The 24,218-nt window shown below is 38.6% G+C and overlaps 2 protein-coding genes across 2 annotated transcripts in view; one reads left to right on the forward strand and one right to left on the reverse strand.

The window, feature by feature from the left end:
- Positions 1 to 3,327, forward strand: part of b3galt1b (UDP-Gal:betaGlcNAc beta 1,3-galactosyltransferase, polypeptide 1b) — a 55,429-nt gene extending 52,102 nt beyond the window's left edge. The window contains exon 2 of the mRNA XM_039599760.1: positions 859 to 3,327. Within this exon, the coding sequence (XP_039455694.1) occupies positions 1,090 to 2,076 (987 nt within the window). The 5' untranslated portion in view covers positions 859 to 1,089 and the 3' untranslated portion in view covers positions 2,077 to 3,327. The remainder of the gene's footprint in view (positions 1 to 858) is intronic.
- A 1,713-nt stretch (positions 3,328 to 5,040) lies between these two features.
- Positions 5,041 to 24,218, reverse strand: part of stk39 (serine threonine kinase 39) — a 32,622-nt gene continuing 13,444 nt past the window's right edge. The window contains exons 11-18 of the mRNA XM_031743323.2: positions 23,264 to 23,386; positions 22,516 to 22,545; positions 22,039 to 22,095; positions 21,099 to 21,160; positions 11,947 to 11,999; positions 11,681 to 11,749; positions 11,344 to 11,408; positions 5,041 to 6,476 (exon numbers count right to left, since the gene is read on the reverse strand). Of these exons, the coding sequence (XP_031599183.1) occupies positions 6,402 to 6,476; positions 11,344 to 11,408; positions 11,681 to 11,749; positions 11,947 to 11,999; positions 21,099 to 21,160; positions 22,039 to 22,095; positions 22,516 to 22,545; positions 23,264 to 23,386 (534 nt within the window). The 3' untranslated portion in view covers positions 5,041 to 6,401. The remainder of the gene's footprint in view (positions 6,477 to 11,343; positions 11,409 to 11,680; positions 11,750 to 11,946; positions 12,000 to 21,098; positions 21,161 to 22,038; positions 22,096 to 22,515; positions 22,546 to 23,263; positions 23,387 to 24,218) is intronic.

The following is a 24,218-nucleotide window of genomic DNA, read 5'->3' on the forward strand; positions in this document are numbered from 1 at the left end:
TTTTCCAATTAGGCATTACAACGACCAGACTCATGTTGGCGAGGTGCCCTCATGAAGCTGAAACATCTCTGACCTAGCCTTGGGCTGTTTGTGGTGTGTTTGTGGGTGCATTGTCCTCCTGGGGAAAGTTGCTGCCCTGGAGCTTAGTCTGCAACATTTTTAAGTGGATGCTGAGTATTAAAGAAACACCTACATAATGACTGCCAGGACCCAAGGTTTCACAGCAGAGCACTGCATTGTGACAAAGTGTTATTCAGTTCATCTGCCTGTGGTTTTAAGGTCGTTCTTGATCAGTAATAGTTACGTTTGCCCTAAGTTATAAAAGAAATCTGAACACTTTTACTAATGTGCTAAACAAATATACATGAAATTCAAAATGTGACAGTCGTGATCACACAATCACAACATTTCACCCGATCTATACCAAGCCTGGTACACAGCATTAACAAAACCCTCACACTCATGTGCGTTCCCACTGAATAATAAGTGAGTTTTAACAATGCATAAAATAAACGTGCCTGACAATGATTCGCTTTTTCCAGACGGCAGATGATTCGCAATTTATCCCACATATTTGCTGCAGTGATATTTTTTTATTAGATATTGCGTTCATCCAAGTACTTTTCTTTCTTCCTCCAACTTGATTTACAAAGATACAAATTAGAAATCATCTCGTGAGTGATTTTGAGCGGCTCAGCAGCATTTCCTCATTTATTTGAATTGTTCTTGATAACAAAGTCTGCGCTGTGGGAAATGCTTCTACTGAGTTCAGCTGATTGAAACAAACTTCAGTTAAAGATTTTCAGGGACACATCCTTTTTTTTATACTCATGGTTTCTTTCTCTCGCTCTCTTTCAGATGTAAATGGAGAAGCAGCAGTGTCACAAAGAGGGAGGTGGACGTCCAAACAGTTTTAAAGTGCTTTAAAATCCAAAAAAGATCCTTTCTGTCTGAAGTAATCCATTACTGACCATTAATGTCAAACCGCATGCTGGAGCAGCTTAATGCTGCCTCACCAGGTGAAACGTCACTAATGGAAAGAAAGCCTTATAAGATCCTACTCATTAAAACACACCTAAATGCAGCATAATGCCTTCCAAAGTGTCATGTTTATACCTGTTGACAGTGGTCTGCTGGGCGAGCGCTCTGTGGTACTTGAGTATAACTCGCCCGACGTCCACGTACGTTGGCCACATGTCAGTGCCTATACGGAAGACTGTGAAACCTCATAAAAACATCACCTTCAACAACATCCGCACCCGCCCCCTTAACCCACACGCCTTTGAGTTTGTCATCAACGAGCCCAAGAAGTGCGAAAGCGTCACGCCCTTTCTGGTCATTCTCATCAGCACCACCCACAAAGAGTTTGATGCGAGGCAGGCCATCAGGGAGACCTGGGGCGATGAGTCGACCTTCGGCGACGTCCGCATCCTCACGATCTTTCTGCTGGGCAGGAACACGGACCCTGTGCTGAACCAGATGGTGGAACAGGAGAGTCAGATCTTCCATGACATCGTGGTGGAGGACTTTATCGATTCCTACCACAATCTAACCCTCAAGACCATGATGGGAATGCGCTGGGTGGCGACTTTCTGCCCCAAAGCACAGTATGTCATGAAGACAGACAGTGACATCTTTGTCAACATGGACAATCTAATCTACAAGCTCCTGAAACCCAACACCAAACCAAGGAGGAGATATTTCACTGGCTACGTAATAAACGGTGGTCCCATTAGAGATATGCGCAGCAAGTGGTACATGCCCAGAGACTTGTATCCTGAAAGCAAATACCCACCTTTCTGCTCGGGCACTGGCTACGTGTTCTCAGCAGATGTAGCTGAGCTAATCTACAAGACTTCATTACACACAAGACTGTTGCACCTGGAGGATGTCTATGTGGGACTGTGTTTGCGAAAGCTGGGCATACATCCTTATCAGAACAGTGGTTTTAATCACTGGAAAATGGCTTACAGTCTCTGCAGATACAGGCGGGTTATCACCGTCCACCAGATCTCCCCGGAGGAGATGCACCGTATTTGGAATGACATGTCCAGCAAGAAACACTTGAGATGTTAGGGGACACGAGAGACACTTACAAAACAAAAACTTTATTTTTCCCTTTTTCTTTGCCTTTTTCACCATTTAAAATATTATCACCGAATGATGTAAACACTGAGAGGGCTGCTGCGAGTCTATTTCAAGACAGACGTTTTCATTAACATCCATCTACGTCTATTTCTCACCTCATGATTGTTAATGAATGCATGAGGCTTGTAAAGTGTGTATTCTCATGCATAATTAAAATGGGGTGTTGTTAGTGAAAGTAATTTGTTCATGTACTCCAGGTCCAATTTATGTAGACTATTCTTTAAAGGCATTAAGTCAATCAGCGTTAAGCATTAATTAGTGTGGCCTAACGGTTTGAGTCGGCAACATTTTCTATGCTAAAGTGTCCTTGAGCATGACACTGAATCTCTACCAGCTGCTGACCGAGCAAGCCCGACCTTAGGATTGCAAGCCAAAAGAAAAAAATGTGTGGAAATCAATAAAGTATCTACTTACCATATTAGATCCCTGTATGATGCACTTCCGAAGTGTTTCTTAGAAGTGAGAGAAGAGTTCTTTTACAATAAGAATGCAAATGTAACTCTAATTAGAAAAAAAACAAAACCAGGTCGCATGCTGTGCTCTCACTTTTCCATCTTACAAAGCTGAAAACAGGCTGCAGTCAATTATCAACCATCTAACGGAAGCTGAAAGGATAATTTGGCATGAAAAGAATTTATAAGGCCAAATGTTCGGGTTTTAATCAACCCGCACAGTTAATCGGTCTTTTTTCTCGAATTTTCCTGATGTTTTTGTTTACATTTTGTTCTCATTTCACCACCCTTTTCTCTGAGAAAGCTGTATGTATATTTCAGTTTTTAGATGCATTTTGTTGTTTTCCCACTCTGACATTTTCACTCTTGAGGTAATTATGTGTTTCAGCTATCAGCTTCTCATTACTGCAGCTGCTGCTCTTGGTTATGTACGCTGTATATCATCAGCTATTTCAGCTCATCAGACTCTTCCACACATCAAGCGAAATGCAGCATCATGTCGTACAAGTATCAGTTTAATTGTAGCTAAGACCATTACAGACTTGATGAATTATCATATGTATCTGGCGTATCAGTAATTATGGAAGAACTGCTTCTGACATCATCGAGAACATTGTCTCTTGAACAACGTGGCGTTCGCAGCCAAATTTCCTTTTCCTTTTATTTTTCTTTCAAAGGTTTTGTAGTATTATAAGCTAATGTGGCATTTACTGTGAAACCATCTATCCCATAAGGGGTTGTTGTTATATATTGTATGTTTTTTATATTAAAAAACAAATACTTGAATAATTAAAGTTATAATACTGCTTTTACTCAGTGCCTTCTTCCAGTTTCATCAGTTGTCGGGTGGTGGAGGGTTGCAGCTTTATTGGCTTTTTTTTTTTTTTTTTAGAGATTTTGTATTGTGGAGGGCAGTTTGCTTTTTGTAATCAATTATTTATTACACTTATATAAAAAGAGGAAATAGAGTGAAAAAGAAAAGAAAAAGAGTGCCGAGCATCATCATAGGCATATTAAAGGTTACATCATAGTCTATACCCCTTCCTCTTTCAATCTTCAACCCACCCTTCTCACAATGTAAGCAAAGTTGGCATTTAAAAAAAAGGCAGAAAAACTTCCTTATTCTAACCAGTCACAGGCCTAGTCTATACCAAAGCTAATATCTAAAGAACAAGCCTGGAATCCATACACCCACGGCACTTGTTAGGTAAACTTTGCTAGTACTGCCTTTTGTCTTCAGAACTGCTTTAATTCTTTGTGGCTCAGATTCAACAAGATGCTGGAAACATTCCTCAGAGATTTTGGTCCATAATGACATCATAGCATCACACAGTTGATGCAGAATATTCAGTGGCACATCCATGATGTGAATCTCCCATTTCACCACATCTCAAAGGTGCTCTATTTGACTGAGATCTGGTGACTGTGGAGGCCATTTCAGTAAAGTGAACTCATTGTCATGTTCAACAAATCAGTTTGATATGATCCAAGCTTTGTGCATTGTGGTCATAAAGAGATGGACATGCTCAGGAAATGGTTTAGCATAGCTAGTACTAAATGTTGTAGCACAAATTGAGACTTATTAGATCCATTAATGTCACACAATGTGGTCTTCTGCTGATTTAGTTCATCTGATTCAAAGCCCAACATTAAGAGACGCTCCTGTCCATACCTTGGTTTAAGCCATCGGTTATTTGACTTACTGTTGCTGTTCTTTAAGCTTAAAGCAGTTTTGCCACTCTCTTCTGGTTATTAAGGCATTTTTATCCAGAGAACTGCCGCTCACTGGATATTTTCTCTTTTTGAGACTGTCCTCTCTAAGCTCTGGAGATGATTGTGCAAGAACAATCCCAGTAGATCAGCAGTTTCTGAAATACTCGGGCCATCTCATCTGGTACTAACAACCATGCCATGTTCAAAGTCACTTCTAAATTCACATTCTGATGCTCATAACTGCTGCTGACATGCAACTGACTGATTAGATGTTTGAGCGAGCAGTTGAATAGGTCTATCTAACAAAGTGGCCGGTGAGTGTATAATTTATGTGTATGCAAGAACTGGTTGTTTTTAACATGTTTACGTTAAGGTTTTTTTTTTTTTATTATTTAGCTAGAAAACCAGACAGATCACTATATGATGTCAGATATTCTGTAGTATAGGTTTGTAACATTAACAGAAATAAACAACTGGTCATACCAGACCACATTATGTCACAGTAACTTATACTTTTTGTGTATTAAAATGTACAACTGTGCATTTTATATTTATGAATTCAGATTTGTAGTTTAAAACGTATATTTGCAGAAATATGGTAAATTATTCAACTCCTTTGCAATAACAAACAAACATCGATTGAAGTGTAGGAGGTTCATTCTAATAGCAGCTGACAGATTTTTTTAAATTTTTTTTTTATAAAATACTTCACACACTTGTTTTTAAATCATAGCAATTCTTTATTGGTTGCTCTTAATCCGAAACTTGACATCAGCTGATTACAGAAGGAACAGGGGTAATATGTTGAAATGGTACACAGAACTGTACATAGAAAACACAATAAATTACTTCATAAAATAAAGAATTTAGTAGAAGTTAATATTTACCACCTCAATACCTAAAAAATAATTTAGAGCTACTGGACTTGTTTGGACAAACAAATGGCTCGTCACCGTTTCAGCAGTTGCCGTTTGGTTTCATCTTCAGAAGCATCGTCATACAGTACATTTTAGTAACGATGATGTTTCAGGGAACGAAAAAGTTTTGTAGTGCAGCAGGACAGAGCAAGGAAATTCAACTATTGGGTTTTGTTGATTAGCCCGGCATCTGAAAACCCATCAACAAGAACAGATTATATGACTGCAGGTCCTGTTACAGTGTGTTCGTCTGACGACAGAAGCACATAAATTAACTTGTCTCCAGGGGCTAAGCATCTGTTTGTCGGGTCCACACATTCAGCCCAAAAGTGCATTTTAGCTTGCCTCATTAAGTTAAGATACTTCACTTGAATTGTGTCATTGCTGGAATAATACACTGGTGAAATGGCAATCAGCAGGTTCCCCCTCTTTGTGCGGTCTCATTTATTGACTACTTTCTTAGGCACAGAAAAATGAACAAGGCACCTCTAGCATTTTGAAGCATTAACACTGTTGAGAGCAGCAAATTATACACAGTAGCATCCAGGTCTCCTTTTTTTTCCTGCACACTCAAGCAAATGGTTGTTAATGTGAAACAGGTCTTAATATGGAAATACAATTCATTCTCTTTTGACATTCATTATGTTCTTATGAAAATGTGCTTTTTCCCATAAATTAACGTAATCGTACATTCTGACACAGACCTCAGGGAAACTTCTCGAATGAGTGCGTTTGTGAGATGTGAGTCAAAGCAAATTTGTTTTCACTGTGGCAACAAATCAGCATGGGAAGAAAAAAAACCCCTTCTCATTTCAATAAATAATGAGAGCTTTGCTGAACACAGAGGTAATGTGATGTAAAACAAAAACGAGTTCAAGAAATAAATAAATAGAACATTCAAAGCTACATCTTAATCACCTTCTTTTGCCACCTGAGTACATCTTTAGGTTCCTCGGCTGTGCGCTGGGCAGTGGAATGTCGTTAAGTTTAAAGATAGGACAGTAAGCAGGGAAGCCGGCGCTAACGAGGGTGGTGGCGGAGATAGGCATCGGGGAAGGTGAGGCGGAGTCAGGAAGTGAGGAAGGGAAGATGGGAAGTGGTGGAGTGCTCCTCAGTCTGTCTGCCCTGAACTCTTTTCCCTGTCTCACCTGCTGCAGTCACGAAGAGAGCATCAACTAACACTGAGCTGCGCAAAGCCGATCAACTTCACTTCATCAGGGATCTCCGTGTCATCACAGCTGGAAGCCTGCACGGGAAAGAAGACAGTCAGAGGATCATCAACAGAACCAGGGAGCTGAAACTACTGAAACTGAGTTTAATATGGAACCAAATCTGAGACTCATTTTCAAAATGAGAGAAAAAATGACACAATGTGCTTTAATTTTCCTCACCGGATACAAGCTACGTTTTAAACTGGTAGTAACGGTTATTATTAAGAACTCATCAGCTTCTTAATTATTTTTTGTCCACATAGCATGCAGTCATGTGGAAAATAATTTTTTCATAGAGCGTTATGCATAAACTAAGGACACCCATACTGCTTCCATTGGAACTAAGAGGGTAAGTAGAAGCCAGGGGCTGTTAATCAAATTTACTTGATTAATACAGCTTCAGTTTGCAGGTCTGAAACGTTCAGGTGTGCATTAACACAATGCCAAGGAGGAAAGATATCAGCAATGATCTTAGGGAAGCAAGTGTGCCTACCCATTAATCTAGGAATGATCATAAGGCCATTTCAAAGCAATTTGAAGCCCATCATTCTACAGTGAGAAAGATTTTTATGTCCCAGAAAACTCACCCCAAGGTCAGCAATGCTCAGAGAAACTGCAAAAACCCCCAAGAACTACATCTCAACTCTACAGACTTCAGTGAGCATGTTAAATGTTAAAGTTCATGACAGCAAAATTAGAGAAAGGCTGAACAAGTATGGCTTCTTTGAAGGGTTGTCAGGAAAAAGCCCCTTCTCTCTAAAAAGAACATGGCAGCACAGTTTAGGTTTGCCCATCTGAACAAACCACAACACTTTCGAACAACGCCATTTGGACAGATGAGACCAGAGAGAGAAGATTGGCCATAATGGACGACCCCACGTTTGGCGAGTATATCAGCACAAACACCTCATACCAACAGTCAAGCACTGCGGAGGAGGGGTGATAATTTGGGTTCATTTTGCAGCCAATCATTGATTCGACCTCTGTACCAAAGAGTCAAAATTTATGCAGATAATTTATGGTGTGGGTGGCATTACAGCAACTTTATGACTGAACTGAACAAGAGATAAGAATAGACTCATGAACTCACAACGACTGACTGTATTAATAACTGTGCCTCCATGGTGATTACACAACTGCAGAGCCCTCAGAGAGTGTATGGGTGGCTTTGCCAGATAAGGTGCGAATTGGTGGAGCCCATCGGGTGTTGGGTCACCAGTTTAAGCTCTCCATGAGGATGGCTGATTCATTTTCTCTGAGCAGTGACACAAATTACTATGCAAAATATATTAAAGTATTGCTTCAGTCAAGGGCATCTGTGCAGCCTAAAATGGAGGTGGCTGCAAATGACTGAGAAGAGAAGGTTGCTAACATTGTAGGTTAGCAAAGTTACCATTAGTCATTCATTGGTGGGGGCTTTTCTCTAATAATTCAAGTTCTAAGCAGCTAAGTCACCAACATTGATATTTCTACTCAGCAGGCAGAATAGTACAGTGGACTTTTTGAGCTCCTCTGTTAAAATTCCTACCAACTATATATAAAAACTAACATCTGACAGTGCTTAGCAGTGATATATAAAGTTTTCTTCCATAACACAGAAATTTTAAAGTTTGTTTAAAGTTTCACAAACTTACAGAAAACACCTAATACAGCAGAATTTTCTCACTGCTTGTACTTGTATCAGCAGTCATAAAAATTCTTATTAGAATTACTGGCTTGTGCAAATGAGTGGTTATAATTATAAGAGCGAAAAAGAAATAGAGAAATATAAGCTAGTCACATCTGACCAATGTTTTTTGCAGGAACATTACGATATGAAATGTTAGGTTAACAAAGATGTTGGTAATCCCATTAATTAAAGTTTTCTACCTAATGGCACACAAGCATCACTCTCTTTAATAACATGTGTTTACCCACTATTTCGTGCAAAAATAGCTGCTGTAAAAACAATAGTCTATCAGTTATTATCATTGCTGTGGCTGCTGCATCATATCAGATTAAAGCAGCACTGCTAAGCAGTTTGTGTAGCTAGAGTTGACTATATAACTGATGTGGACTCTGTTATTTACATATCATCTGGTGTGTCGTGTGTTTCATGGTTTGGTTTGTTCCAATTAAGGTAAGTCTCAAAGCTGCAGAGAATAAAATTATGTGTTAGTCTGTGGAAGGCTCTTTCGTGCTGCTACACAACAGTGCTCCTGAGGTCAGTATATATATATATAGTTTTAGAATTTAGCATAAAAGACCCTGACTGACCTCCACTGGCCATGCACAACTTCTGAGATAATTTCTGAGGTTGATTGGAAACGAGACAACCGACATCAGAGGCCGACCTCATTAAAGCTGAGGTGGCAAAATGGGCTCAAACCCCTGGCAACCCATTGTACCTTTCTGAAAAACAATGATTACACCTTCCTCCAATAATTCCCCATATTTCTTTAACTTGCAGCAGCTCGTCTCACCTCCGTTTTAGGCTGCACAGATCCCCTTGACTGAAGCAATATTTGAATATATTCTGCATGTTAATTTGTGTCACTGCTCAAAGAAAATACATTTTCCTTTTTTTGAACCAGCCATCCTCGTGAAAAGCTTAAGCTCGTGACCCAACATCCAATGTCCTTCACCAATTTGCACCTTATCTGAGAAAACCACCCATACACTCTCGGGCTCTGCAGTTGTGTAATCACCATGGAGGCACTGTTATTAAAACAGTCCGTTTTTGTGAGCTCATGAGTCTATTCTGATCTCTTGTTCAGTTCAGTCATAAAGCAGCCATAGTGCCACCCACACCATAAATTGTCTGCATAAAGTGTTATGAATTGTTCCCCTTGCAGGGGTAATTATTCTCACTCTCTGGGTTTTGTGACACCACCCTCGTAACTCGTAATTCGTTCAGAAAGGCGGAGTTGAGCTGCAGTGAGAATTTAACACCGCCTGCAGAGGTGCAGAGTTAACACATGGAAATGAAAGCATGCTCATATATCTACATGGCATGCCCAGTACAGCCCTCACTCTGGCTCTCCAGAGATTTGTCCACCTGCTGATAAGGCAAATGGCAGAAAGGTCACACTGTAAAATACTGCAACCCAAAGCACAGATGTTGTTTACACACAACTACACAAAGGTCAATAAAACATAATTTACATATTTTTTTGTCAAATACAAAGGAACTGGCATTATTTCCTTTCTTAATATCACATTCTAATAGGTCACACTGCACTAAGGGACTTCTTAAAAGCACATATGGTGTATTCAGATGGTGCAAAAAGATGCACCGTCGTCAAAGAAAAAAAATCATCTGAAGGCTCACAATAATCCACAATGTGGAGAGCACAAATAAATAATAATTCCGATTTAACAGAGCCAGGACAAAGGAAACATTGATGGTGTTGGTTAAAAAAGTGTGTTTGACTACTCAAATCATGGCACTCCTCTCCACAGACAATACAGACTTGATACAAGATTTTATAGTAACCACAAAAGGGAAGATGTGGATGTCGTATTTTCCTCATTAAGAACTCATTAATGTGGATTCGTTACACAACGGTAACAATACATCAAAAAAAAAAAATCAATGCTGTATTGGATTTTTGTCACAATTGAGATAATAAAACAAAACATAATGTAGTTATATTATTAAAGTTGAACTGAGAAACATTGAATATCGATCTGTTAAGGCTGTTTTTATTTGCATTTGAATGTTTGTTTTTAGTACATCGTATATTTTCTTTTACAATGATGTTGCTATAATGCTATATATTGCCCATTGCACAACCCAGTACTTTGCAGTACATATACATGCTCAGTGCTGCTCAGTAATTCAAACAGTTAATCAGTCAATCACAAGGCAGCAATTCAATCTACTTAGACTGATGCATGTAAGCCTAAATGGTCAAGATGACCTGCTGATATTCAATCTGAGCATCAGAATCAGAAGAGAAAGGCAATTTAAGTGACTTTGCAGATGGTATGCTTATCGGTATTTCAGAAACTGCAGATCTACTCAGATTTCCCTGCACAACCATTTCCAGGGTTTACAGAGAATGATCCAAAAAAAAAGAGAAAATATCCAGTGAGGGGCAATTCTCTGTCTTGTTGATGGGTCAGAGAAGAATGGCCAGACTGCTTCAAGGTGATAGGAAGGCAACAGTAACTCAAATAACCACTTGTTTCAACCAAGGTATGTAAAAGAGCACCTCTGAAAATGTCTGACCTCAAAGTAGAGGGGCTATAGTAGCAAGTCTGATTATTGTTTCTGACCACGTCTTTATGACCACAGAGTGTCATCTTCTGAGGGCTGCTTCCAGCAGGATCATACACCATGCCACAAAGTTCAAATGATTTCAAACCGGTTTCTTGACATGACAATGAGCTCACTGTACTCAAATGGCCTCAAATGGTCACCAGCTTTGAATCCACTACAGCACCTTTGGGATGTGGTGGAACGGGAGAGTCCTATCGTTGATTTGCAGCAAAAAAAATGAATCAACTGTGTGATGCCATCATGTCGATATGGAAGAAAAGAAACTGGAAGCAGCACGGTGTAGCTAACAAAGTGTGCAGAGTGTAAAATAAATGTGAAAATGTATGTTATATTAGCCTGAATGAACTGTATCCCCATAACAAAATATCCAAACATTTCAAGTCCAGATTTAGAAAAAAAAAAAGGTAAATAATTTTAATGTCTTCTGTAACATCAATCCTCTAACCTTCTCCTTCACTTCTTCTAAAATAATTTCTTTGCATCATCAACTGAACAACTTTTAGTTTTACGCAGAGTTCCTGTCTAATAACTCCAGTTCTCGCTAAAGCTTTCCCCAGCGAGCTCTTTACGGCTGGACATCGCAAGCCAAGACAAAGCCAGGGCAGGTGTCATGAATCATCAATCATGTGGAAACTCACCAGCTTAAAGGTCAGTACTTTGTAGGTAATTGGGTCATCTACAATCTTTTGAAGGTTAGCAGCAACTGTAATAGAGGAAATAATTGTGTTCAGTAATAACAAACACGCTTTATACTGAGGAAATATTAGGACACGCTCCTGCTACCAATGAAAGAGCAGTCTAGTGTAAATATGAAGACTAGAAAACCAGTTTTAGTTATTCCAAGATCCAATTTAAATGTAAGTCACCCTGGTAATAGGTTTTCTATTAACAAATTATTTCAAGATGATGTTTTCCAGTAAGCAGGCTATGTATTCAAACAACACAATTTATGAGAATAAAGAGGCACAGGATTACCAATAACAACGTCGTGCCCATTGACCAGTCCAGCTGAGAACAGTTCCTGGGAAACCCCATCAGCAGTGTCTTGTGAGAGAATAACATGACAAATATTGGACCTCATACATGCCACTTAGCAGGTGATTGTGTTAGAGACTGAATCAGATGCTGTCCAGAGCACAGTGCCATTACCCAGTATACAGAAAACAATTCAGTCATCTAATGTGGGGATATTACCACATAGGGGACAGCATATTCCAAATTAATTGAGGCTGAGCCCTTACCTCGCCCAGGAGTAAATTCAAACCGGATGTCATTCAGCTCCTTTTTGGAGTTCCTGGAAAAAGAGACAAGGGGATGTGATTGCAGAGCAGTACCTGAAATGGTAGATTTAAATTTGTTGCAGAGCAGAGCGAAGACATGACCTGAGCAGCACAATGTTAGAAACAAGCAGGATGAAAGCAGAAATGAAAATGCCTCCAGTGATCTAAGAGAAGTGATCAAACAGTGAAGAGATAACTCCCCCCAGGTTTCAAGAGCAGACAGTTCAGAAGTAGAAACAGCAAGCAGAAAGTTAGAGCGCATCTCATCTTCTAGAATGACCATCCTGCTATGAGCTGGGGTGAAACTGCAGCAATCGCAGTCATCGTTTCTTCACCCTCTAGTTACAAGCAGTCCATTAGGAGAACATAACCTCATCAGGATACCTCCTTATATGAACCCATCTCGGAAAAACAAGACGACGACCTACCGGGGTCACAGATATGCCACTGTTCTGTTATTCTTATTCACTGCTTCTCGGGTAACAGTCATTTCATCTGTCTGTCGGGCTTCTCATAGCATGTGCAAAATAAATAAATAAATGTGCTCTTCATGCAGTGGCCGTGCAGATCTGTATTTCACCCTCCCCAATTGCGTCATTTGTAACGACTGCAGCGATGGTGTTAAAAACATATTTGCCCCCCCATCAAACAATATTTAGTTTACTAAGAAGAGCTGCAAACTAATAACCCAAAGCCTGCAAGGCACTTCACACAGACGTAACTGCACCGTTTTATACATATTTAACAAGCCTCGCTCTCTGCATGTCAAAAACCAAACACACCCTCCCAATTTTTTCAGCTTTTTAAGCCGAAAATTGTCTCTCTCTCCCTGTGTGATGTCAGTGTCACCGCTGCTCTGCAACACTCTGTTTCATCCACTCCACCAGTTTCTCTGCATATCATATTTCACTATATTCCTCTTCTGTAATAAGTCATTCACAATGGTAACTCCTCATTATTATATTGATAATGAACAATTTCACAATTGTTTACTATTATATTCTATAAATATTCATAATTCTTCTTTCAAGTAATGCAGTTTTTTTCAGTAATTTCTACTAAGGTGGATAAGCTGTGTCCTAACTGTGTCCCATATGCAATCACTACCAACTCCTGGGGAAAAGTTATATCCTTTTTAATGCTAAGTGTTCCACTTGCTGGTCACGAATGATGCCTGTTTGTCTCTACCTTTGTGCAGTACATGCTATGAGTTTTTTTCTCATTTAAAAAACCTAACGAGATCAGTAAGAGTCAAATCAGAAAAGTGAACTTGTGGGCTGCAGAATCAAAACAATGACGTGATGTTAAAACACTGCAAGCAAGGAAAACTTCTTTCTCATAATCACAGCGATGGCAAAAACCCCCACTATAGCAGCCTACACAATTAAAGGTGTCAATAAATTATGCTAATCACACTGAGGCAGTTTGCATAATAACAGCGAATGAACAACCTAGGAAAAGCAGCAGATATTACATTAATTTATTAATGTCTTTGTTAGAAGCTAAATTAGCAAAATCTTCCTTAGAAGCATAATTTGGTGAAAGTAGGACAGTCGCATAATACGAATCATTTCTTCCATATCAGGTTTTAAAATTCTGTAAATACAACCTCAGATGAATTACAGGACACAACATTTTTCACTGTGGTGTTATTTATCTAACACAAAATTTAGAAGCAGTTTGTGAAAACTAGCACCCATGTCAGGATAAACAAATGCACTTAATTAATTGATCTTCAGCAAATATGAACACCCCTATACAAGCAGACGTTTTGCCTCTTTATTGATGTGGAACATTTAGGTGTCCCAGGAATCACCCCCCAGTGGATTGTGCAATGCTTACAGAACATGCAAAAATCCCAAGAGCTACATCTCAGTTTCTACAGGCCTCATGTAACTTGTTAAAAGTTGATCCTCATGACAGTAAAATTAGAAAAAAGACTGAACTTGTCTCTAAAAACAGCATGCCAGGATAGTTTAGATTTGCAAAGCTGCATCTGAGCAAAGCACAAGATTTCTTGAAAAAATGTCCTTTGGACTGATCAAACCAAAGTGAAGATGTTTAGCCATAATGCACAGCACCATATAGAGAAAACCAAACACAGAATATCAGCAAAAACCCCTCATACCAGTACGGTGGCAGAGGGGTGTTGATTTGGGTTTGTTTTGCAGCCGAGGGATCTGGGGACTTTGCAATCACTGAGTTAAAGATTGGCTGAAACTAGAAATTCAACAGATTCCAAGCACAGCAGAAAATCTACAACAGAGCGGCTTAAGAAGAACAGGGCGAAGGTGTTTCTATGATCCAGTCAAAGCCTAGACCTCAACTCAACTGAAATACTATAGCTGACTGTTGAGATAGCTGTACGTAAACAAATGCCAACAAACCTCAATGTTTGTAAAGGGTAGTGGGATACAATTCCTCAACAACAATATGAGAAACTGAAGTAGTTGCTGCTAAAGCAACTGAATCATGGGGTGCATTTAGTGTTTTGCAAACTGCTTCTGTATTTATTTAATGACCATTATATCCTGATATATAAAACCTTAGAACTTTGAAACTTTGAAATTTGCAGAAAACCTTTGTATTTGCTAATTTATGCAAGATCCCAGTTTAACATCTGTCTGTGATTATTGTAAATGTAACTAAATATATTATATTAGAGAATACAGTTCTAAAATACAACTATAATTTTGAGGAAGTATATTCTCAACTGTAGACTGTAGTAAAATGTAAACAAACATCCAGCTAGTTTGACTGCATTGATAAAATGTGCCTTTCAGCCTCTTGCAGCATCAGCTTGCATTCATTTGCATCCCATGCATTAGAAATCTGTCTTTAAAATGCATTTGTGACAGGGGAGCGGCTCTCTTCTGATAAAGGCAAGGCCTGACAGCACTACCTCCCAAAACAACTGCATGTAGGGAAGATTAATATGGTGTGTAGTCTAGTTTAATAACTCAGCCAGCTAGTCCACAACCCCGATTTTAGATTAGATTAGAGCCATAAGTCAACACACACACACACACAAACAGGTCAAGACATATCCATAATGAGTTTGTTTGTGGCAAGAGCATGAAAAATGGTGGGAGTCAGGATTTACTAGCACTTAACTGTGAGTCAGATTGACTTTTTTTAAAACATTTTGCTGTTGAAAAAGAAAAAAAATTCTGGTGGAGCAGATGGATGTAAGCATCTCTTTTCCCAGGGTGGAAGCTGAGAGTGTACATTGCCAAGGCTGATGAGGCAATGTGTATTTCAGATGATTATAAACATGCCCAAAAAAATCGGACTTAAATCTGCTTCCTCTGTAGAAAGCCCGCGGAGAGTGTTTAGAAAATGTTCTGTCTACTGACTCCACCTGGATCATTCGGGATTATCCCTGTATAGCAGACTGAGGATGGAGATATCCCTCTGAAGATTCACACAGTAAAGTTTGCATTTCATCAACAACCCTTTTATGTGAGAACACTATGAGCTAAGTTACACATGTGACTGTAAAAAACAAAAAAACCACGTGAACAAGTGAGAGCACCCATTTCTTCATTAAAAAAATATAACTGAGGTACAATCATAACATGCACGGACTGCTTCTCCACTAATAAGTAGATCATATTGTTTTAATGAACATTTTATTTTACATAATGGAGACAGGCAGAGAAATCTCCGGTGCAATCCATTAAAAATGTCTTCAGGTTTCACCAGTGCACCGCAGCATTGTCGGCTGTCACTGAGGTTTCTGATAATGAAGCCAGCTGGAATTTTTAGATAAGAAAATGCAAATGTACCGCACGCCATGAAGCCAAGGCCAACAAACAAAAGTCCCACTAAATCATTTTTACAGAACAGATAAACTAAATTTTGTAGGGAACCCACTCTTCGAGGAAAGATTGCATATTAATAGAAGAACAAAGAGTACAAACGAGGAAGTAGTTCAGTTAATCTCATTGAAATGATTACCTAAATTTGTAAATTGTCCTTTAAAAATCATCTAATCTTTTAATATTTATTAAGCTACAACAGGGGTGTCAAACATCAAGCCCACTGCATGGCTTTGGAAAAAAACACATTTTTTTTTTCCCAGATTTATGGACTAAAAAACTGTATTTTCAACAGTAAACGGAGCCAAAGACACCACAGTAAGTAACAGATAAACAAAAAATAAAAACTAAATATACTTTTATTGTTAGTATTCCATTAAAATAACAGAAAAATTATTATTTTGGGTTTTGGTTTTTGGTTTTTACAAATTACTATAAAAGTTTTAGCTGTTGTTTGTTTATTTGTTTGTTTGATCTACAGTTCAAACTGTTTAAACTACACGACAAGCTGCCAGTACTTCCTTGAAATAATATTTCTTAATGTGTAAGCCTGTCCACCCACAGAGTAGGGTAACAGCAATACCCTATAAGCCTTTTAACTGCTAAGGTGTAAAAACTGAGACATAAGGCAATTAACAATTAAGAGGCTTCTCAATAGTTTTACTGGTCCAACCAACTTGAGATCAAATTGGGGAAAACTGCAAAATGAATTTGATACCTCTGAACTACAGCAAGCTAGTCTTTATGTTAGCACATGCCGGCTGAATAGTTCAACTTACTGTATTTTACCTAAAGAAAAACACAAATTACAATTGTGGAGAATATGGTTTCTAATAGTTAAAGACTCTTCAATGAAAACTAGTGACCGCTTTAGAAACACTGATTCACAGAGCTGCGGTTCCATATGCAACAAACCCAACAAACCAATTCTCTCGACTAAACAAGTTGTGGCTAACTTGTGAAACTGGTAACCAGATTTATCTATCATTAGTAAATTATGATTTCATAATGTGTGTTAGATTAGTCAAGTTGAAGTTATGACCCCTAAAATACACCGAGTATTTACCTTTAATGTTCCAGCTCTGACACTGTTTTGTTCCATCCTTGGCTCTATTTCAAACCAGGAGCATTTATGTTGAACATTGACTGGTTTCTCTATGCTATTTCCTTGTCTTAGCTCCTATCTACTCAGACTTGCAGTATTGCATTTGTGTCCATATTTGCCTGTATGTATAGTTATGCAGACCATCATCTACATATTGTAGGTGTGAGCTGCAACCAGGGGCAATGGTTGCAGCTCAAATAACGGCTCTGCAGGCTACTCTTATTTGTGCTGTTCTTGGTCCTTTAGCTATTCATGGAAAAGACCAAAGTTCTTGCAAAGAGCTGAAGCAAAACTAGTGTTAGAAACAATTCTAGTTTCCACTACACTTTCAGTGCTCTTCATGCTGAAGCTATTAGGTCAATGGTGCCCTGCCTTGCACATGAAAAAATTGTTAAAGTTAAATTAATCTCAAAAGGGTTACAAATCTGCATGCTATGATCCATGAGCTATTCAGTGCATTTAGAAAAAAGTATCAGAACACAGAAACACAAAGGATGCTCAGGTGTCCCAGTTTTCCACTTGCAATTAAATATAGCTTTGTGTATCTTTTTGTGAATTTGTGATTCTCTGTCAAGCTAACAGCATTAGAAGCGACATGCGCACTTGATGATATGCAACTGTCAGGTGATACGTGCATATTTAACCATCTGTAAGTGAAATATCACAAATATTTTTAGATATTGTAGAAGAGTGAAAATGATCAGATTTGTGAAACTGAATTTAAGAGACTAGTAAATTATGATTATTTAATTTTTGATGTATTTTTAAAAATGTCTTCAATTTACTGTGTACATGTGTGGACTGAAGCACGCATTTGTAAGTACTCAAAATTATACACAGACAGTTGTACACATTTGTAAATCTGTTTATGCTTGTGGATCTTATCCTACACATTTGTGAACCTATTGAGACAAATGTGACTGCACAGGTTCGAGACACAAACACAGCCTTGCAACTGTGCCAAATCAAATATACAAATCTATGAACTGCAGCGACCCTTTGGGAAAGGAAAGACATTTTTTTTGCAGTTCTCCTGTTCCCAGTGAACTCAACTGTTGTAGCCCAGTTTCCAACAAATCAACATTCGTCCTGTGCACAGTGTCATCCACATCAAGCTATGTGCTGTTGGTTTTTTGAAGGACTGAAAAGAAGCTCATTTGCATAGGCTGCATAAACCTTTATGCAGGAAAACACCTTCACAAATGGACATAAACGCAGTACCATAAATCCTGCATCCCACAAATTGTGCATCTGTTTCACCCTGACAAACACAGGGCACTTGCAGTAAAGATAATGTTTCCTGAGTTGACAAGTACAGAGAAATGCTGCAGTAAAGCAGGAACTAAGATGTCTGTACATTTGTGCCCAATAAAATCAATTTTGAGGAATGAAAGGATTTCTTTCATGTCAAAAAAGGGTTAAAATGTGTAATTTTGATTAAAAGAGTGTTTTTATTGGCTGATGATGGCAGGAGAACGACTTTAATTAACTACTCGCTAAATATTCACTTGTGAAATTAGTCAGGCTTTCAAGGAAATTATTATTTTCCTTTATACCAAATTGCAAAGTTTCTTATGAGAAACTCTTCAGGAAATTAATTGTGAACTTGGCTATTAACAGCTCATTTTGTTATTAATGAATCTGTCATTTATAAGTAATAAAAAGTAAAAATGTGAATCCAGAGTAACAGCTTCACATTTTGTCTCACCAACATCTAAAACATATAATTAACTAGACCTGGTGAGAAATCATGGCCTTATTAATGTGCCAGCGACTTCCACTACTAGCAGCTTGCCTGTGCAGATGGTGAGGTGGATAAATCTTCCAAATGTTAGCGAGACAGAAAGGTTTATTTGGTTCACAAACAACTGTCAAGAAGCTCGCAAGCAATAAACCCATATCTCCAGGCTTAGGCTGACAGAAGCACACACACTACATTTATGTTTCTCTGAAATTTAATATCAAGATGATATTTCAGAAGCTAAGGTGACATTTGTCAACTTCTAGCTACCTTTTATAAACAAGAGTCTTAAGAAAACACAAGGAAATGTCACCTCTTGGCTAAATCAATTTGCATCTGTTCTATTTTGGCTTTTTAAGCTCCAGTGACATTGCACCAAAAGCGTTTCCCCTTTAAACTGCTGACATTGCTATTCTCAGGAGTTCTCAATGACACTGAGGGAAAAAAAAAGAAGAAAAAACCCAGAAAGAGTGAACCAATCACAGCGCTTCTGTTCCTACACCTCTGCTACTGAGGGGATCCTATTACCACAAACTTGTGCTAATCAGCTGAGAAAGGAGACCAATTAATTGTTTATTTTTGTCTTTGCAATGCAATTACTTTGATGTATTCACCATCTGAAAAACTTTAAACTTCCCCTAATTGATGAGGGTTTTTTATGTAGCTTCTCAAAGACTTAGTAAAATAATGCACAAGTAACAACATTCAATATGTTTTAGGCTCCCAAAATGACAAAAAGAACAAAGATGAAATTGTCTAATTATTCATTACAGACGATGCATTTGCTACACAGTGGCAGCTCATAAATGAGATTAATGTCAGGTCAAGAACCTTTATTCATAATCAGTTTTACTGATTTTTAGTCAGGGTTGGAACTACTCTATTCATTAGTAAATCTGAGTTGTTCATTGCTAGTGAAACCTCAGTAATAATTCAGTTCAGGTTTTAAATTCAACTTTTAAAAAAAAGTAGTAAAAAACCAAACATTAAATATTGCGACAAATTCCAGCTAAAGCCTTTATTTAATCGGCCCTCCTAAATCCACTGCTTCTTATGCAGCCTCTTCCTATTTGCGAAAGCCAGAAATATATCTTTCTGCCCCCACAACACAGGAGCACAGCCAAAGAAAATCCCAAAATATGCAGTCTTTCATCTTATAAAGCCCCACTGATTCACTTTAAAACATACCAGCCAAAAGCTTCTTAACAATGAAAAAGTCAAATAACTCCTAAAGAAACATTTTCTCAGCCAGCACCAAATTGCTTGCAATTGAAATCAGAAAATGCATGTTCAGTAGGAGATGAAATATCTAGAAATGACAAATTCTGGTATTCCACTGTTACATCTGCTGTCTGAAACATCAGAAATGATCAAAACAAAGCATTTTAAACCTTAAATGTAGATAAAGATACAGAAATGTTATAATATGTGAGTAACTGAAAGAAGAGGGAGCTTTTCAGTACCTTTTTCTGAAAAAACAAATTATATCAAACATGTGGTTTTACATTTTAAGCATCACATCTATATCTCTACTACACAAATTCACCTAAAAAGACAATGATACCAAGCGCAGTGGATGCTCTTCTCTGTGGACACAATATCATTTGCTGGCTGATGAAAAACGACGTGCTACTAAAAACACATGTACAATCCTAAAAGTTGATTTAAAGCTGTGAAATTGAAGAGCAGAAAAAGCCAAAACCATCAAATCTCTGCACGTTTTCACCACCAGGTTAGAATAATGAATTTTCACCAATGAACAGGTAGCCGCCACCTGTTGCATGCAAGATATTGTTTTGTTGGTAAGCACAGAATAAAATTGACACCTGGGGAGAGACCTTCAGTTGCCTATTCAAGCAAGAGCGTGCTCAGCACCGGGCTCGTCGGGGAGCTAGAGGGAGACTTTCAGCTGTCCGAAAATGCACATTGGTCTGTCCGATTCAGCATCCATTCGCTCTACTTCTGTTTCTCTGTTTGTTTCATTCTGAGTAACACAGACCAAGATATAGAAAATGCATTTCCGTACACCACACAGGTAACTGAGCTTCCACCTGCTGCCAAAATTATGTGACCAAATCGCAAGCCTGCCCTAAGTCACGGAAATATTTCCATAAACAGCAATGTCTTGAATAATGCAGCAAAAAGAGTGAGGTGCTATAAGCGCAAAGAGTCTTAGGGAGGAAGGCAGATTGCGGAGCACCGCGAGAGGCAATGATGTGTAACACCCCTCCCTCTGACTACAGCGGTAAGACAACATGAGATAAGGGGATCAGCGGTGATGCCAAATCCCTTCTGTGGCAGCCAAAGATCATTAGGTCTATTAGAAGCCTGCATTGTTTAAACTCAGAGATAACAAATTTGCACATTTCTTTGCTTTTACTGCTTTTAGAAAAATAGATCTCACTGGCGATTTTTTCATGTGTGTATGTGTGTCTCTCAGTCTCACCTTAGCCGTAGTACCATGTTCACAGCACCTTGAATGAAGGGTGTATTCTCATATGGTTCAACCTGCAGGAGAAAATATCTGGTGATGAAGCAGATTAAACATCAGACTGGCAAAAGCATTCACTGTGAAAAAGGAGTAAGGAGTAAGAGTCACATAAAGCATGCACGAGAGAGCATGAAATTCTGCAAACTTCAAGATGAACATAAACAAGAAATGTGTGCACACACTATGTGATTTCTTTTTTTCTTTTTTTTTACTAGAAAATGTATTTCATTCACTGCAGCAGCAGGGAAAATCTTAAGGGAGAAGAAAAGGAACAAGACATGAAGGTTTACTGTGTAAGGGTCTATCACTATCAAAACTGTATTACGAATGGGCTTTTTATATGGCAAGGATGAAATATTATGGAAAGGAAATGACTGCTAAGAAGCTGTCAGAGTTAATTCCTGACTGGGACACAAGACTACACCTCAAACTGCTTTGGCTCATTTTCAGACTGACAAAAGCCAGAGAAAATGGGATACAATGGCAGCGAGTTTTCAGATGAGATACACCCAGTCACTGAGCTAGCACTGTCAGGCAGGCAGCCATTTACTCTGAGTTATTACTGCTGAGAGCATCCCTCCAGGAGACCGACCGTCTCCATGTACGCACGCATACATACACACACACACACACACACACACACACACACACACACACACATATATATATATATATATATATATATATATATATATATATATATATATATATATATATATATATATATATATATATATATATATATATATATATATATATATACCCCACTGACACATCCACAGACAGACACACGCTCTAAGTGTGCACGCGCAGAAATGAACACAAACACACACGATCACAGTGGAATCAAGGTCATTGAATCATGACAAATTGGTGCTGCTGCCGAATCCCTCACCTGGGGATGCTGAATAGACAAGCCTTCAATAGGGACATTGTTGGCATCCTCCTCATTCTAGGAGGAACAAAATGTGAGGCATAATTGTGCAAATGCTATTACATCCTTGGTAAATATCAAATCAGAGCTCATCGTATAAAGACAACAGAGGAAAGTCAATTCAAACCAATCAATGAGGAGCAATTTGCTCTCTTTATGAGACAGGTTAAATCAAATTCGTGGAATTTTTAAATGAAACTGCATAAAAATGCGAGCAGAGAAATAAACATTAATTAAGTGAGTTCATGATTCTTACACAAGCAGCAGCTCAAGTAGGCCAGTCAAGAATTTAAAAATAAAAAATACCCCTTTGGCAACTTATCGAATTGTAAAGCAGCAGAAGGATATGGCCGGTTTGTCTATGACAACTTGTCTTTTTAGATATTCTAAGATATTTTGCAAGTTCAAATTGGTGTAGGAGAGGAATATCTAACTTACATCTTTGGCGTCATCTTTGACCCTTCGTGACTGGAGGGGGGAAAAAAAACATTTTTACATATTTACTGTCAGACACACGGTAATAATCATGTTATATGTTCTGTTTTAGTTTGTCAAAGAGCAAAAAATGAATATAAGCCATACACTGCTCACAGACTGTATGTGTATATATCAATCCATCCACATCTGCCTACACCTTTCTTTTTAAACTGAAAAGCAGCAAGCCTGAAATTTGCAAAAAACAAACCAAAGCACATCCGTGTTGAAAAGAAGAATATATATACCTTAAAAACAACCCTTTTCGTAAATCATTACTGCCGGTAGAGTATTATTTATTGCATCATACATTAAAGCTGGGAATCTTTATCAAAGGGCTCTTTGATCATAGTTGCTAGTTCCTCCTGCCTCAAATCCTTACAGCTATCTTCCAGCTCATTACAGCGACCTCATGACAGGCTCTCTCAGAGATAAGCCATCTGCTATCCAAAAAAACTAACCAATCAGGAAGGGGCGGAATGCACAGTGTCTAAGACAGAAGGGAAAGTTGCATAATGGTTTGATCTGCGGGTTGGACATGACATGCAACACCTTAATAACTCATATTCGGAATTTCTGTGCACAAGTTCTGTTACAGTTTCAGACTGATCCGAGAAAATATCTTGGCTCTTTTGATGATGATTTTTACTGATGATGATCATTAAAGAGTAAACACATTGATTAATGCCTCCCTCTGTGGAGTCTCACCTACCCTGCCCTGATTTACCGCTGCTCTGCCTTCCTCGCTGCGCTCGTCCATTTCGTCGTCACTCCACTCCCAGTCTCCATCCTCTGTTTTGTGCAAGTGGCCACTGGAGCCGGGGACTCTCCTGACCTGGAGCATTACGACATCCAGCACACAATGTTAATTAAATTATTTGTGCTCCTTTGACTTCATGTGTCTGTACATTGGGCTTTACCCATGAGTCCATTAGCTTTTACAGACCTTTAAATAAGAGTACTGACCTCAGTGATTTACATAACGTGGCTGCACATTTGTGACATGAAAGGTGAACGTACAGAGCCACATTCAAGTCATTTGTTAAGTATGTTTGGTACGGCAGTGGCAAAGGTACTGCTTGGTTCTGAAAAGATCTTTACTATGTAACAAAAAAAGGAGTTTAAAGTTTAGAAGTTTTTCTTGTTAGGACAAACTTCACAAAATCAAACATCCTTTTTTCCTGTGATTTAGATATTAGAAAAGATACTAGTCAAAAAAAAAGAAATACAACTGTTGCGAAAATGTTTTCAATCTTTGCGTTACATTGTCATTTTGAAACCCAAACATATGCTGCCCGATTGGTTTTAGTCAACTGCATGATTTTTAAATTGTTTATGGAAGACAAATCAACTTGCACACAGCAAAACTGCTTCAGTTTACAGCATTTTCAAGCCAGTGGTCTTAAAACACAAAAAACAGTGTATGTACAACATTGTTATCAGTGTCTCCATGCCACGACTGACTGAATCTGACCGAGTCTGGGCTATTGGCAAGTTGGATACTCGCATGTGTGTCCGAGCTGCTGCTGGTGCACACTTCCATGGTGTCCACGAGAGCATTGTCTCTGATGTGACTGTTCTTGGCAGAACTGAACAGAGGTACCAAAATGCGGTCCTCCAACTTGTACTTGTGCCATTCGTGCAGCAGCACCCCACCCTGCAGTTGT

Source organism: Oreochromis aureus, linkage group 16 (assembly GCF_013358895.1).
Source record: "Oreochromis aureus strain Israel breed Guangdong linkage group 16, ZZ_aureus, whole genome shotgun sequence".
Lineage (NCBI taxonomy): Eukaryota > Metazoa > Chordata > Actinopteri > Cichliformes > Cichlidae > Oreochromis > Oreochromis aureus.